Source organism: Delphinapterus leucas, chromosome 1 (genome assembly GCF_059928025.1).
Source record: "Delphinapterus leucas isolate spDelLeu-1000000601 "Yukka" chromosome 1, BTC_Dleu_Yukka2, whole genome shotgun sequence".
Lineage (NCBI taxonomy): Eukaryota > Metazoa > Chordata > Mammalia > Artiodactyla > Monodontidae > Delphinapterus > Delphinapterus leucas.
In genome coordinates this window covers 124,814,740-124,832,599 of record NC_143129.1, presented here as the reverse complement: position 1 = coordinate 124,832,599, position 17,860 = coordinate 124,814,740, and the positions used below count along the sequence as shown (strand labels likewise).

At 37.1% G+C, this 17,860-nt stretch overlaps 1 protein-coding gene across 3 annotated transcripts in view; it reads left to right on the top strand.

Moving 5' to 3' along the window:
• ACADM (acyl-CoA dehydrogenase medium chain) overlaps positions 1-17,328 on the top strand; it is a 49,818-nt gene extending 32,490 nt beyond the window's left edge. For 2 of the 3 annotated variants that reach the window (XM_089920847.1, XM_089920852.1), the window contains 2 exons: positions 13,867-14,115; positions 15,411-17,328. In XM_089920847.1, coding sequence (XP_089776973.1) covers positions 13,867-14,115; positions 15,411-15,482 — 321 coding nt within the window. In that variant the 3' untranslated portion in view covers positions 15,483-17,328. The remainder of the gene's footprint in view (positions 1-13,866; positions 14,116-15,410) is intronic. The other variant, XM_022581070.3, reaches the window with a different exon arrangement.
• The last annotated feature ends 532 nt before the right edge of the window (positions 17,329-17,860 follow it).

Here is a 17,860-nt window from a genome sequence, read left to right as displayed (position 1 = left end):
TTTGTCTAGTTAAAACCCTCCATCCAGGTGAAGTTGGAGTGGTTTGGGATGATATGAAAAAAATCCGTTGAGAATAACTCCCATTTGTATTGATTATTATTGCTAGTTAGCAGTAACTTTTCTTGAGGGGAAAAAGGATGAGGGAAAATGTTATTGGGGACTTAAGACTGAAATAAGATATACTTAGAAAGAAATATACTTATATCTCCCTGTTACTTAACCATTTTATGCTCAAAATTCTTTCATATCTTCTCATCACACTCAAATTAAAATCCAGAGTCCTTAAAATGGTCATCTGTCATCCACAGTGACCTTTTGTTGTTGTTTTTAACTTTACTCTTCCCCCTAGATATCCACTTGCTCATTCATTTCACTAAAGAATGTACCCTTGATTACCCTGTGTAAAAAAACACCTCCAACATTCTATATAGTATTCCCACTTTTTTTCTTCGTCTTAGCAGTGCCCAACATTATACCATGTATGTGTTTGTTTATTGTCTTTCTTTACTGCCTCACTAGAATGTAATATCCATAAAAGCAGTAAATTTCTGTGTTGGAAACCTTTAGATTTCTAGCACTTATGATATGTTTTGCAGTGTGAACTTCTCAACAAATAGTAGTAATTGAACTACTACTATATTAAAATATTAATAAATAGCTGCTTTCTTTGTTCTAGGCACTATCCTAAGTGCTCTACATGTATTAATTAATTCAATCCACACAATACTATAGAGTAAGTACTGGTAGTCTTATTTATTGTATGTAAGAACATCAGTTAATGATGAAATCAAGATTTGAACCCGGGGAGGAACTTCAAGATGGTGGAGGAGTGAGACGTGGAGATTGCCTTCCTCCCCACAAATACATCAGAAATACATCTACATGTGGAACAACTCCTACAGAACACCTCCTGAATGCTTGCAGAAGACCTCAGACTTTCCAAAAGGCAAGAAACTCCCCACGTACCTGGGTGGGGCAAAAGAAAAAAGAAGAAACAGAGACAAAAGAACAGGGATGGGACCTGCACCTCTGGGAGGGAGCTGTGAAGGAGGAAAGGTTTCCATACACTAGGAAGCCCCTTCACTGGTGGAGACGGGGGTGGCGGGGCGGGGGAAGCTTCGGAGCCATGGAGGAGAGTGCAGCAACAGGGGTGCAGAGGACAAAGCAGAGAGATTCCCGCACAGAGCATCAGTGCCGACCAGCACCCACCAGCCTGAGAGGCTTGTTTGCTCACCCGCTGGTGTGGGCGGGGGCTGAGAGCTGAGGCTCGGGCTTCGGTCGGATCCCAGGAAGAGGACTGGGGTTGGCTGAGTGAACACAGCCTGAAGGGGGCTAGTGCGCCACAGCTAGCCGAGAGGGAGTCCGGGAAAAAGTCTGGACCTGCCTAAGAGGCAAGAGACCATTATTCCGGGGTGCGCGAGGAGAGGAGATTCAGAGCACCGCCTAAACGAGCTACAGAGATGGGCACGAGCCGCGGCTATTAGCGCGGACACCAAGACGGGCTGAAATGCTAAGGCTGCTGCTGCAGCCACCAAGAAGCCTGTGTGCGAGCACAGGTCACTATCCACACCTCCCCTCCCGGGAGCCTGTGCAGCCCACCACTGCCAGGGTCCCGTGATCCAGGGACACCTTTTCTGGGAGAACACATGGCACGCCTCACGCTGTTGCAATGTCATGCCGGCCTCTGCCAATGCAGGCTCGCCCCTCATTCCGTACCCCTCCCTCCCCCTGGCCTGAGTGAGCCAGAGCCCCCTAATCAGCTGCTCCTTTAACCCCCTCCTGTCTGAGTGCAGAACAGACGCTCTCAGGTGACCTACATGTGGAGGCGGGGCCAAATCCAAAGCTGAACCCCAGGAGCTGTGTGAACAAAGAAGAGAAAAGGAAATCTCTCCCAGTAGCCTCTGGAGCAGTGGATTAAATCTCCACAATCAACTTGATGTACCCTGCATCTGTGGAATACCTGAATAGACAACGAATAATCCCAAAATTGAGGCAGTGGACTTTGGGAGCAACGATATATACTTTTTTACTTTTTCTCTTTTTGTGAGTGTGCATGTGTATGCTTCTTTGTGTGCTTTTGTCTGTATAGCTTTGCTTTTACCATTTATCCTAGGGTTCTGTCCGTCTGGTTTATTTATTTTTATTATTTTTTTAGTATAGTTTTTAGTGCCTGTTATCATTAGTGGATTTGTTTTTGGTTTGGTTGCTCTCTTCTTTCTTTGTTTCTTATCACTTTTTAATTTTTAATAATAACTTTAATTTTTTATTTTAATAACTTTATTTTATTTTATTTTTTCTTTCTTTCTTTCTTTCTTTTTTTCTCCCTTTTCATCTGAGCTGTGTGGCTGACAGGGTCTTGGTGCTCTGGCCGGGTGTCACGCCTGTGCCTCTGAGGTGGGAGAGCCGAGTTCAGGACATTGGTCCACCAGAGGTCTCTCGGTTCCATGTAATATTAAATGGTGAAAGTGCTCCCAGAGATCTCCATCTCAACGCTAAGGCCCAGCTCCACTCAGCAACCAGCAAGCTGCAGTGCTGGACACCCTATGCCAAACAACTAGCAAGACAGGAATACAACCCCACCCATTAGCAGAGATGCTGCCTAAAATCATAATAAAGTCACAGACACCCCAAAACACACACTGGATGTGGTCCTGCCTACCAGAAAGACAAGATCCAGCCTCATCCTCCAGAACACAGGCACCAGTCCCCTCCACAAGGAAGCCTACACAACCCACTGAACCAGACTTAGCCACTGGGGGCAGACACCACAAACAACAGGAACTACGAACCTACAGCCTGCGAAAAGGAGACCCCAAACACAGTAAGTTAAGCAAAATGAGAAGACAGAGAAACACACAGCAGATGAAAGAGCAAGGCAAAAACCCACCAGACCAAACAAATGAGGAAGTAGGCAGTCTACCTGAAAAAGAATTCAGAGTAATAATAGTAAAGATGATCCAAAATCTTGGAAATAGAATGGAGAGAAAACAAGAAACATTTAACAAGGACCTAGAAGAACTAAAGAGCAAACAAACAGTGATGAACAACACAATAAATGAAATTAAAATTTCTCTAGAAGGAATCAAGAGCAGAATAACTGAGGCAGAAGAACGGATAAGTGACCTGGAAGATAAAATAGTGGAAATACCTACTGCAGAGCAGAATAAAGAGAAAAGAATGAAAAGAATTTAGGACAGTCTTAGAGACCTCTGGGACAACATTAAATGCACCAACATTTGAATTATAGGGGTCCCAGAAGAAGAAGAGAAAAAGAACGGGACTGAGAAAATATTTGAAGAGATTATAGTTGAAAACTTCCCTAATATGGGAAAGGAAATAGTTAATCAAGCCCAGAAAGCACAGAGAGTCCCATACAGGAAAATCCAAGAAGAAACATACCAAGACACATATTAATCAAACTATCAAAAATCAAATACAAACGGCTTCCCTGGTGGCGCAGTGGTTGAGAGTCCACCTGCCGATGCAGGGGTCACAGGTTCGTGCCCCGGTCCAGGAAGATCCCACATGCCGCGGAGTGGCTGGGCCCGTGAGCCATGACTGCTGAGCCTGCGCGTCTGGAGCCTGCACGTCTGGAGTCTGCAACGGGAGAGGCCACAGCAGTGAGAGGCCCGTGTACCGGAAAAAAAGAAAATCAAATACAAAGAAAAAATATTAAAAGCCGCAAGGGAAAAGCAACAAATAAAATACAAGGGAATCCTCATAAGGTTAACAGCTGATCTTTCAGCAGAAACTCTGCAAGCCAGAAGGGAATGGCAGGACATATTTAAAGTGATGAAAGGGAAAAACCTAAAACCAAGATTACTCTACCCAGGAAGGATCTCATTCAGATTCGACAGAGAAATTAAAACCTTTATAGACAAGCAAGAGCTAAGAGAATTCAGCACCACCAAACCAGCTTTACAACAAATGCTAAAGGAACTTCTCTAGGCAGGAGACAGAAGAGAAGGAAAAGAGCTACACTAACAAACCCAAAACAATTAAGAAAATGGTAATAGGAACATACATATCAATAATTACCTTAAACGTAAATGGATTAAATGCTCCAAGCAAAAGACAGACTGGCTGAATGGATACAAAAACAAGACCCATTAAAATATGCTGTATACAAGAGACCCACTTCAGACCTAGGGATACATATGGACTGAAAGTGAGGGGATGGAAAAAGATATTCCATGCAAATGTAAATCAAAAGAAAGCTGCAGTAGCAATTCTCATATCGGATGAAATAGACTTTAAAATAAAGACTATTACAAGAGACAAAGACACTACATAATGATCAAGGGACCAATCCAAGAATAAAATATAACAATTGTAAATATTTATGCACCCAACATAGAAGCATCTCAACACATAACACAAAAGCTAACAGCCATAAAAGGGGAAATTGACAGTAACACAATAATAGTAGGGGAATTGAACACGCCACTTTAACCAATGGACAGATCATCCAAAATGAAAATAAATAAGAAAACACAAGCTTTAAATGATACATTTAAAGATGGACTTAACTGATATTTATAAGACATTCCATCCAAAAACAACAGAATATACTTTCTTCTCATGTGCTCATGGAACATTCTCCAGGATAGATCATATCTTGGGTCACAAATCAAGCCTTGGTAAATTTAAGAAAATTGAAATCATGTCAGGTATCTTTTCCTACCACAATGCTATGAGATTAGATATGAATCATGGGAAAAAAATCTGTAAAAAATACAAATACATGGAGGCTAAACAATACACTACTTAATAACCAAGAGATCACTGAAGAAATCAAATAAGAAATCAAAAAATACCTAGAGACAAATGACAATGAAAACACAACTACCCAAAACCTATGGGATGCAGCAAAAGTAGTTCTAAGAGGGAAGTTTATAGCAATACAGTCCTACCTCAAGAAACATCTCAAATAAACAACCTAACCTTACACCTAAAGCAATTAGAGAAAGAAGAATAAAAAACCCCCAAAGTTAGTAGAAGGAAAGAACTCATAAAGATCAGTTCAGAAATAAATGAAAAATAAGGAAACAGTAGCAAAGATCAGTAAAACTAAAAGCTGGTTCTTGGAGAAGGTAAACAAAATTGATAAGCCATTAGCCAGACTCATCAAGAAAAAAAGGGGAAAGAGTCATCAATAGAATAAGAAATGAAAAAGGAGAAGTAACTACGGACACTGCAGAACTACAAAGGATCATGAGAGATTACTACAAGCAGCTGTATTACAATAAAATGGACAACCTGGAAGAAATGGACAAATTCTTAAAAAAGCACAACCTTCTGAGACTGAACCAGGAAGAAATAGAAAATATAAACAGATCAATCACAAGCACTAAAATTGAAATTGTGATTAAAAACCTTCCAACAACCAAAGCCCAGGACCAGATAGATTCACAGGCAAATTCTGTCAAACATTTAGAGAAGAGCTTACACCTATCCTTCTCAAACTCTTCCAAAATATAGCAGAGGGAGGAACACTCCGAAACTCATTCTACGAGACCACCATCATCCTGATACCAAAACCAGACAAAGATGTCACAAAGAAAGAAAACTACAGGCCAATATCACTGATGAACATAGGTGCAAAAATCCTCAACAAAATACTAGTAAACAGAATCCAACAGCACATTAAAAGGATCATACACCGTGATCAAGTGGGGTTTATCCCAGGAATGCAAGGATTCTTCAATATATGCAAATCAATCAATGTGATACACCATATTAACAAACTGAAGGAGAAAAACCATATGATCATCTCAACAGATGCAGAAAAAGCTTTCGACAAAATTCAATACCCATTTATCTTAAAAACCCTCCAGAAAGTAGGCATAGAGGGAACTTACCTCAACATAATAAAGGCCATATATGACAAACCCATAGCCAACATCGTTCTCAATGTTAAACTGAAACCATTTCCACTAAGGTCAGGAAAAAGACACGGTTGCCCACTCTCAGCACTCTTATTCAACATAGTTTTGGAAGTTTTAGCCACAGCAATCAGAGAAGAAAAAGAAATAAAAGGAATCCAAATTGGAAAAGAAGAAGTAAAGCTGTCACTGTTTGCAGATGACATGATACTATACATAGAGAATCCTAAAGATGCTACCAGAAAACTACTAGAGCTAATCAATGAATTTGGTAAAGTAGCAGGATACAAATTAATGCACAGAAATCTCTTGTATTCCTATACACTAATGATGTAAAATCTGAAAGAGAAATTAAGGAAACACTCCCATTTACCATTGCAACAAAAGGAATAAAATACCTAGGAATAAACCTACCTAAGGAGATGAAAGACCTATATGCAGAAAACTATAAGACACTGATGAAAGAAATTAAAGATGATACAAACAGATGGAGAGATATACCATGTTATTGGATTGGAAGAATCAACATTGTGAAAATGACTCTACTACCCAAAGCAATCTACAAATTCAGTGCAATCCCTAACAAATTACCAGTGGAATTTTTTACAGAACTAGAACAAAACATCTTAAAATTCGTATGGAGGCACAAAAGACCCCGAATAGCCAAAGCAATCTCGAGAAAGACAAACAAAGTTGGACGAATCAGGCTCACTGACTTCAGAGTCTACTACAAAGCTACAGTAATCAAGACACTATGGTACTGGCACAAAAAGGGAAATATAGATCAGTTGTACAGGATAGAATGCCCAGAGATAAACCCATGCACATATGGTCATGTTATCTTTGATAAAGGATGCAAGAATATACAATGGAGAAAAGACAGCCTCTTGAATATGTGGTGCTGGGAGAACTGTACAGCTACATGTAAAAGAATGAAATTAGAACACTGCCTAACACCATACACAACAATAAACTCAAAATGTATTAAAGACCTAAATGTAAATCCAGACACTATAAAACTCTTAGAGGAAAACATAGGCAGAACATTCTATGACATAAATCACAGCAAGATCTTTTTGGACCCACCTCCTAGAGAAATGGAAATAAAAACAAAAATAAACAAATGGACCTAATGGAACTTAAATGTGTTTGCACAGCAAAGGAAACCATAAAAAAGGTGAAAAGACAACCCTCAGAATGGGAGAAAATATTTGCAATTGGAGCAACTGACAAAGGATTAATCTCCAAAATATACAAGCAGCTCATTCAGCTCAATATCAAAAAAGTAAACAACACAATCCATAAATGGGCAGAAGACCTAAATAGACATTTCTTCAAAGAAAATATACAGTTTGCCAACAAGCACCTGAATGGTTGCTCAACATCACTAATCATTAGAGAAATGCATATCAAAACTACAATGAGGTGTCACCTCACACCAGTCAGAATCGCCCTCATCAAAAAATCTACAAACAATAAATGCTGGAGAGGGTTTGGCGAAAAGGGAACCCTCTTGCACTGTTGGTGGGAATGTAAATTGATATAGCCACTATGGAGAACAGTATGGAGGTTCCTTTAAAAAGTAAAAATAGAACTACCATACAACCCAGCAATGTCACTACTGGGCATATACACTGAGAAAACCATAATTCAAAAAGAGTCATGTACCACAATGTACATTGCAGCTTTATGTACAATAGGCAGGACATGGAAGCAACCTAAATGTCCATTGACAGATGAATGGATAAAGAAGATGTGGCGCATATATACAGTGGAATATTACTCATCCATAAGAAGAAACGAACTTGAGTTATTCGTAGTGAGGTGGATGGACCTAGAGTCTGTCATACAGAGTGAAGTAAGTCAGAAAGAAAAACAAATACCGTATGCTAACACATATATATGGAATATATAAAAATAATGGTTCTGAAGAATCTAGGGGCAGGACAGGAATAAAGATGTAGGTGTAGAGAATGGTCTTGAGGACATGGGGTAGGGGGAAGGGTAAGCTGGGAGGAAGTGAGAGAGTGGCATCACTAATATATACTACCAAATGTAAAATAGATAGCTAGTGGGAAGCAGCCACATAGCACAGGGAGATCAGCTTGTTGCTTTTTGACCCCCTAGAGGGGTGGGGGGTGGGAGGGAGATGCAAGAGGGAGGAGATATGGGCACATATGTATAACTGGTTCACTTTGTTATAAAGCAGAAACTAACACACCATTGTGAAGCAATTATATTCCAATAATGATGTTTAAAAAAAGAAAAAAAAGATGTGAACCCAAGTAGTCACTTATTAAAGAGTCTGTCCTCTTTGCATACTCTCCATGTGCTATTTCCAGAGATATAAAAGAAGTTTGATATAGCCTCTGCCCTCAGGAGCCTTTGACTTTGGAGATAAGATACATATCAGAAAAGAAATATTAAGAAATAATATAGAGCAGTATAACATTAAGTCCCAAAATGAGAGCTACAGACAGGGTTACAGAACCAAAAGGAGAGAGACTGTCTTGGGCTAGATGCATTACAGGGTATCTGAGCTGGATTTACAACAGAGTTTCTCAAAGCATGGGCTGAAATGGAAGTGAATGAGACTCTTTGGGAGTATTAATTAAAAACATAAACTGGGTACCACCCTAGATTTTTAAATCAAAATATTTCAAGAGAAGCATGGGCATGTTATACCAGGTTGCTGAGGCTGTAGTGAAATAAGTGATTCTGCCTGATGCCAATGGGAATATAAATTGGTGTAACTTTTATGAACCACATTTTGGCAATATATATCTAAAGTACCTACCTTTGGGCCCACATTGCAATGGTTATCCTTCAGCTATATTTCATATAATATTTATATTTCAGATATATTCCCATTATGTGCAGCATGACATATTTATAGGTTGTTTATTTCAGCATTGTGTGGAAACAGCCTAATACTAGAAACAGCCAAGATTTTGATCATCAATACAGTGGAATATCCTGCAGTTCTAAAAAAGAATAAAGAAGTTACCTGTGTATTGATATATAGAGTGCTTAGATTTATTGATAAGTAAGAAAAGCAAAATGAAAACCCATCAACATGGTAGGCTACCATATGTGTAAAAAAGGGAGAGACAATGGGGGGGCGGGAAAAAAAATGAGGGATAGACAATAGATGTATTTGCTTACGTGTGTATATAATATCTCTGAGAGAATGAAAAACAAACTGTTAACTTCCAGGAGGGGGAATTAAATGGGGTGGGGAAGGGCAGGGATGATACAAGTAGGAAGAAAATTTGAACTTTGAACTGGTGGTTGTATTACCTATTCAAAAATGAAACCAAAAACAAAAAACTGAAAGAATCATTGACTTAGAAGAATGGACACAGTTCAGGCAGATAGTGATAAGGGAAGCTATTACTTTCCTTATCCTACATAGGAATTATTCACATTGGTTAATAATGCCTCCTCTAAGACTTAATTACCACACCAGTCTCAAGCAACTTGTCACGTTCTGAAGTACTAAATAGAGTAAATATATGAAATTGAACACCTCAGTTTTTTGTTTTATTTTTTGTGACCTTTAGTTCCTATTAGTTTGTACACAGTCATAGAATGTGTGGGGTCTTTGTTATAACCAATCGGTCTTCAAAACCCATTTTGGTGTTGCATACTACACAAAGCACCTTTCTAATAATCTTAGTATTCTTGTTTCCGAATGTCTTTACGACTTCTTTGAATGTATATTAAAGGATATGTTCCATTCCACGTCCATTGTAGAATAATTTATGTGATACAATATAAGTAAAATTAAGTAAAAAAAGTTATTGTCCAGAGAAAATTACTGTGATTTTTTTCATTTTGCTCTATATTCCCTTTATCCAAAAAAAAAAAAAAAATATATATATATATATATATATATATATATATATATATATAGTGCATGTGTCTGTGTTTTTTTAATTGATGTATAGTTGACATACAATATATTGGTTTCAGGTGTACAACATAGTGATTGACAGGCAAACACATTAAGAAATGATCATCTGGGCTTCCCTGGTGGCACAGTGGTTGAGAGTCCGCCTGCCAATGCAGGGGATACGGGTTCGTGTCCCGGTCCGGGAGGATCCCACATGCCACGGAGCGGCTGGGCCCGTGAGCCATGGCCGCTGGGCCTGCACGACCGGAGCCTGTGCTGTGCTGCGGGAGAGGCCGCAACAGTGAGAAGCCTGCGTACCGCAAAAAAAAAAAAAAAGAAATGATCATCACTATAAGTCTAGTAACCATCTTTCAACATACTAAATTACTGTAGTATTATTGACTATATTCCTTATGCTGTATATAACATCGGAGTGCATATATCTTTTTGAATTAGTGTTTTTCTTTTCTTCAGGTAAACCCAGAAGTGGAATTGCTGGATCATATGATAGTACTATTTTTAATTTTTTGAGGAACCTATATACTGTTTTCCATAGTGGCTGCACCAATTTACATTCCCACCAGCAGTACACGAGGGTTTCATTTTCTCCACATTGTTGCCAACACTTGTTATTGGTTGTCTTTTTGATAACAGCCTTTCTGACAGGTGTGAGGCAATATTTCATTGTGGTTTTGATTTGCATTTTCCTGATGATTAGTAACTTTGAGCATCTTTTCATGTGTCTACTGGCCATCTTTGTGTTTTTGGAAAAATATCTAATCAAGTCCTCTGCCCATTTTTTATTGGATTTCTTTTTTTGATAAGTTGCATTTTTTAATGTAATTTGGATATTAACCCTTATCAAATATATCATTTACAAATATCTTCTCCCATTCAGTAGGTTACTTTTTCATTTTGTTGATGATTTCCTTCACTGTGCAAAAGCTTTTTAGTTTTTACTTTTATCTACTCCCATTTGTTTATTTTTGCTTTTGTTGCCCTTGCCTGAGGAGACAGATCCAAAAAATATTGATAAGACCAATGTAAAAAAGCATACTGCCTCTGTTTCCTTCTAGGAGTTCTATGGTTTCTGGTCTTACTTTTAATTCTTTCATCCATTTTGAGTTTATTTTTGTATATGGTGTAAAGAAATGGTCCAGTTTTGTGTTTTGCATGTAGGTGACCTTTTTTTTAAACTGGCTGTCTTTTCCCCATTGTATATTCTTGCCTTCTTTGTTGAAGATTAATTGATCGTATAAGTGTGCATTTATTTCTGGGCTTTCTATTCTGTTCCATTGATCTATGTGTCTGTTTTTGTGCCAGTATCATACTGTTTTGATTCCTATGGCTTTGTAGTATAATTTGAAATCAGGAAGCATGATACCTCCAGCTTTGTTCTTTCTCAAGATTTCTTTGTTTATTCAGCGTCTTTTTGGTTCCATACAAATTATAGGATTATTTGTTCTAGTTCTGTGAAAAATTCTGTTGGTATTTTGATATTCATATTGTTATGAATCTGTAGATTGCTTTGGATAGTATGGGTATTTTAACAATATTAATTCTTCCAATCCATTAGCATGGACTCTCTATTTGTATCATCTTTTGTTTCTTTCATCAATGTCTCACAGTTTTCAGAGTACAGGTCTTTTACTTCCTTGATTACTTTTATTCCTAGGTATTCTTTTTGATGCAGTTGTAAATGGGATCGTTTTCTTTTCTCTGACAGATCATTATTAGTGTATGAAAACGCTACAGCATTCTGATAGCTTTTTTGTGGAGTCTATAGGGTTTTCTATATCATCATCTGCAAATAGTGAGTTTTACTTCTTCCTTTCTAATGTGGATGCTTTTTACTTCTTTCTTGTCTGATTGTTGTGGATAGGACTCCCAATTCTATGTTGAATAAAAGTGGTGGGAGTGGGCATCCTTATCTTGTTCCTGATCTTAGAGGAAATGCTTTCAGCTTTTTGCCATTGAGTATGTTGTTAGCTGTGGTTTTTGTCATTTATGTCCTTAATTATGTTGAGGTATGTTCCCTCTGCACACACTTAGTTGAGTGTTTTTATCATAAATGGGTGTTGAATTTTGTCAAAAGCTTTTTCTGCATCTATTGAAATGTTTATATGGTTTTTATCCTTCATTTCGTTAATGTGGTTTATCACGTTGACTGACTTGCGGCTATTTAACCATCCTTGCATCCCTGGGATAAATCCCTTTTGATCTCATGGTATATGATCTTTTTAAGATATTAATGAATTTGGTTTGCTATTATTTGTTGAGGATTTTAGCATCTATGTTCATCTGGGATATTGGCCTGTAATTTTTATGTATTTTTACTTTTTGTTTTTGGTAGTGATTTGGTTTTGGTATCAGAGGAATGCTGTCTTTGTAGAGTGAGTTTGGGAGCATTCCTTTCTCAATTTTTTGGAATAGTTTGAGAAGGATAGGTGTTAAGTCTTTGTTAAATGTCTGGTAGAATTCACCTGTGAAGCTGTCTGGTCCTGGACTTTCGTTTCTTGGGAGTTTTTCATTACTGATTAAATTTCACTACTAGTAATTGGTCTGTTCAAATTTCTTTTTCTTCCTTATTTAGTCTTCTTAGGTTATATGTCTAAATGAATTTAGCCATTTCTTCTAGGTTGTCTAATTTGTTGGCATGTAATTTTTGTAGTAATCTCTCATGATATTTTGTGTGTCTGTGATATTGGTTGCATCTTGTCCTCTTTTGTTTCTGATTTTATTTGTTTGGGTCCTGTCTTTTTTTCATGAGTCTGGCTAAAGATTTATCAATTTTTTAAAATCTTTTCAAAGAATCAGCTGTTAGTTTCATTGATCTCTTTTGTATTTTTTTGTCTTGATTTCATTTATTTCCACTCTGAGCTGTATTATTTCCTTTGTTCTATTAACTTTGGACTTATTTTTCTTTTCTAGTTTCTTTATGTGTAAGGTTAATTGTCTATTTGAGATTTTTCTTGTTTCTTGAGGAAGGCCTGTATTGCTATAAACTTCTTAGAACTGCCTTTGTTATGTCCCATAGATTTTAGAACATTGTGCTTCCATTTTCATTTGTCTCCAGGTATTTTTTAATTTCGTCTTTGATTTCTTCAGTGAACCATTGGGTTTTTTAGTAGCATGTTGTTTAGATTCCACATGTTTGTGTTTTTTGCAGGATTTTTTTGTTTTTGTAGTTGATTTATAGTCTCTACCGTTGTGGTCAAAAAAGATGTTTGACATGATTTCAACCCTGTTACATTTATTGAGACTTTTTTTTGTGGCCTAACATGTTATCTATCCTGCAGAATGTTTCATGTGCTCTTTAACAGAATGTGTGTTCTGCTCTTTTGGGGTCATGAATATATTTTTCCAAAGCTGTAAGCATACTACATATTTGAAATTTTCACATATCAAGGTATGGTGAACATATTTCCATCTTATAACATATCTTGGCCATATAACTCATAGAAAACTTACTGTCTCCTCTTGAAAGTATTTGTCTAAGTCTCCTATTTAATTATGAACCTGTAGAGGATAAGAAACATCTTTTATTTGTCTTTGTCACTTTCCCATCAGCACCTGATACAGTGCCACATTATTTTTCACTATCTATGGCAATTTTCTTTAAAAAGTCCCAGGAGATACTCTGAAGGATCCATATAATTTTTGTGGTATTTTTGTCAAAAATTATAACCTCATTCCACTCCTGAGAAAACATCAGGCAAACCCAAATTGAGGGACAGTCTACAAAAAAATAACCAATCAGTATTATTCAAAAGTGCACCATGGTCATGAAAGAGAAGGAAAGACTAGGAAGAAATAGCAGTTTAATTCAGTTGGAATCCTGGATGGGATCTTTCAACAGAAGAAGGACATTGGTGGAAAACTTGGCCAAATTTGAATAAAATACATAGTTTAGCTGACAACATTTTACCAATGTTTATTATACTATGGTTTTGTAATATGTTACCACTGGAGGACGCAGAATGTAACTTTTTAAGTCTAAAATTAGTTTTAAAAGTTAAAAAAAAGTTCCAGGGAAAAAACTTTTAGTCAATAAATATCCTTAAACTTTTTTCTGTTTAATTCTAGCACCAAGGAATATCATTTTTGCTGGCTGACATGGCAATGAAGGTTGAACTAGCTAGATTGAGTTACCAGAGAGCAGCTTGGGAGGTTGATTCTGGTCGCCGAAATACCTATTTTGCCTCTATTGCAAAGGCATATGCTGGAGATATTGCAAATCAGGTAGCTACTGATGCTGTTCAGATTTTCGGAGGCAACGGATATAATACAGAATATCCTGTAGAAAAACTAATGAGGGATGCCAAGATCTATCAGGTAATGTTAAAAATGATTTTTATTGATTTTTAAGGAACATAATATTCATAAATGACATAGTAGATTTCTGATTATAGATTTTTATGTCACAGGTAATAATAAATCATTATAATAAATGGCTGTGAGCCTAAATTTTTGGAACTAATTAACACAAGGAAGAATGTTACATTGAAGTGTATTCCTTGAGAGAGAACAGGCTAACAGAGTAAATGGTGCAGACATGTACAGGATGTCTGGATCAGCCTTCTTTGATTCTTAACATCCTAGCTAATTGTAACTCACTCTTTGCTCTCCTAAAAGTATGTGTATCATTTAAATTAATTAAGTTATTTTATTTTGAATCTTACCTGACAACTCTTGAAGTCATATTTGGGAGATAAAAAAAACAACATGAGGAGAAAGTGATATAGATGACTCTGTCTTATAAATTAAATTGATGGTTAGAAAAACTTAGAGATAGGAGTAATTTAGTGAATAAGATATAAATGCTCATGTCCACATGTAGTTTAAGTAATTATAAGCCATGATTCTCAATCTCTTCCCTTGCTTTCGTCAACCCCCAGCAAATTATTTGACAAATCCAGTCATTTGAAATCCAGAGGTAGAATCATAGAATGTTAGAGAAAGAAATTTAGACAGTGCAGCCCCTCAATTTAGACTTGAAAAAACTGAGAACCAGAATTTGTGCCTTATCCAAAGTTACGGGTTTATCTGGTAATACTCTCCCTTCCCTGGAGCTTGTAATTATTACGTTTTAGCTTTTCTCTGCCATCTGAACTAATAAATGGTTAGAAGTTTAAACTGGAAGTGAGGGCTGGCTACTAGGGCTACCTAAATGAACAAAAACAAATCCTTTCAGCATCTTTTTCTTTAGCAACTGTGTTCCTTAGGCAACAAGAGATAGAAATCAGATTTAAGAGTAAGAACAGAAAATGACTGAAGGCGACAACTAGCTAAAAACAGTTCAAAAAAGTTGGTTAAAATATTTTAGCAACATTGAACTTAGATTTTCCAAACACTTTTTGAAATATTAATATCCTTTTTTTTGATGTTTTAAGACTGTCCTCCAAAATTTTGGTAAATGAGGTTTTATAATAATTTTAACTAATCTTTAGAGAATTTATGTATTTTCATGGGGTTCAGAAAATCAAGTTTCAGAATCACTGTAGACTACAGACCTTATATATGGTTTGATTCAGTTTGGTATTGCAGTGGAGCTTAGAGTACTGTCCAAAATACTGGGTGTTTACATACGGAAGATATTTAACCTACATGTATTTTCTTATTTTTTGCAGATTTATGAAGGTACAGCACAAATTCAAAGGATTATTATAGCCCGTGAACACATTGGCAGGTATAAAAATTAACCAGATCACCATGTTAGTAATTGTTGAGTATTTAGAACATGATCTACTACTTAAACTCCAGGAAAGAGAAAGAGCAGGCTTTAAGGTTTTTTCCAGTAAAAATTTTAAAATAAGTACTCTTATACTAAACCTATGCAACTGATGCTAATAGTCGTTTTCTATTTTTGTTTAGCTTTATGACTTGCCTTTTCTATAATAGGTTTGGTTTTATTAAAATTATGTGTTGTCCTTTAGTTCCACTGTACCTGAATCACATTAACCTAGAAAGATACATTTGGCTTGTTGTTTTGACCTCTTATAATTAAAGTAACAGAAATTTATTGGAATTTCAGTGTTTTTCCAATGACAGGAAGGTTTATAAAAGTATTCAGAATGTTCCAAAATTTACATTGAGAAAATATTCTGGGATTTAAATAACTTGCCAGTGACTTTGTAGACTTAGTGGTATTTGTGTTAGAGGAGTTAATTTTACTGCAATTTGGAAAGCATTTGTTTTCCATTTTGTACAGTAATAACCAAAAATTTGATGTTCATATTCTCCCTTTATACAATGACCAAAAGTTACTTGAAAATCTTGTTTAATTCTGAGCCCACATTTCACTTGCCTTATTTAAAATAAATCAATAAAATTTCCCTTAAATTATTTTTATATGACTCTGTTGGTCTCTGGTTAACCTTTGGTCTACTGTACAGTCTCATTCCATGCATATACATTCTAAAAATAAACTTAACTAAAATTGTTCAGTGTTGTGTATCTGTTCAATTTGTGTATTCTTTTCAAGACGTCTTATTACTTCATGCAATAGTGTGTACTTGGTTTATTTACTGCGATAGAAAAAAATTCATGTTTTGATTTTGAACTGCATAGTTACCTGTCCATTTGTTCATTAGATTGCATTATTAGATACTTCAGAAAATATCAGTATGAAATAATGAAAGAACCAAATGTAAATTTACTATTTCTTTGTAATTCTAAACATCAAATACTGCTAAAATGTTATACTAAATGGTGTTTCTGACATCACTTATGATTTTCCAATTCTGATACCAACTGGGAATCCAGAGTTCAATCCTATTCTGACAGTAACTCAGAATAGTTAGCATCAGACTCCACAGGTGTAAGGGCTCCGCCCACTCCATCTGAAGTGGTATCTCACTTCAGAAACACCACTATAAGTCCTGGATCCCCAGGCTACCCACACTTCTGACCACTTTGGCTACAAATTCGGGTATTCCCATGACCTTGCCCTTGGGTTTGATAATTTGCTAGAATGGCTCACAGAACTCAGGTAAAATACATTTACTGGTTTATTACAAAGGAGGAGATGCAAAGGGCAAGGTATAAGGAGAGACACCGAGCTTTCATAACTTCTCCCAATGTACCACCCTCCCAGTACCTCAGTGTGTTCACTAATCTGGAAACTCCTGAATCTCATCGTTCAAGTTTCGGTAGAGAATTTACAGCCTCCCTCTCCTGCCCAGATGTCAAGGGTGGCGTTTAAGTTCCCACCTGCATTAGTCAGCTAAGGTTGCCATAAGAAAATGCCACAAACTGGGTGGCTTAAACAACAGAAATTTATTTTTTCATAGTTCTGGAGGCTAGAAGTCCCAAGATCAAGGTACCATCTGGGTTGGTTTCTGGTGAGGCCTCTCATCCTGTCTCGTAGACAGCTACATTCTCACTCTGTTCTCACATGGCCTCTTGTCTGTGCACATGCATAGGGAGAGAGTGAGCTCTGGTGTCTCTTCTTACAAAGACACCAGTTTTATTAGATTAGAGACATACCCTTATGACCTCATTTAATTCAATTACTTCTCTTAAGTCCCTATCTTCAAACATGGTCACATGGGAATGGTTAGGGCTTCAACATATGAATTTGGGGTGGGGGTGGGGGGGCAGTTTAGACCACAACACTACCCTCTAATTACTTGGTCTTTCTGGTGATTGGCCCCACCCTGAGCCTCTTTAGGGGCTCCACCCTAAGTCACCTCATTAGCACAAACTCTACTATGATCTTTTGAAAGGGGCTCATTATGAATAATAAAAGAGGGACTTCCCTGGTTGTCCAGCAGTTAAGACTTCACGCTCCCAGTGCAGGCCTGGGCTCGATCCCTGGTCAGGGTACTTGATCCCACATGGCACAAAAAAAATCCCACACGCTGCAACTAAAGATCCTGCATGCTGCAATGAAGATCCTGTGTGCTGCAACTAAGACCTGCTGCAGCCAAATAAGTAAATTTTTTAAAATTTTATTTTATTATTTATTTATTTATTTATTCATTTATTTTTTGGCTGCGTTGGGTCTTTGTTGCTGCGCTCTCGTTGTGGCGGTCGGAGGCTACTCTTTGTTGTGCTGCGCCGGCTTCTTATTGTAGTG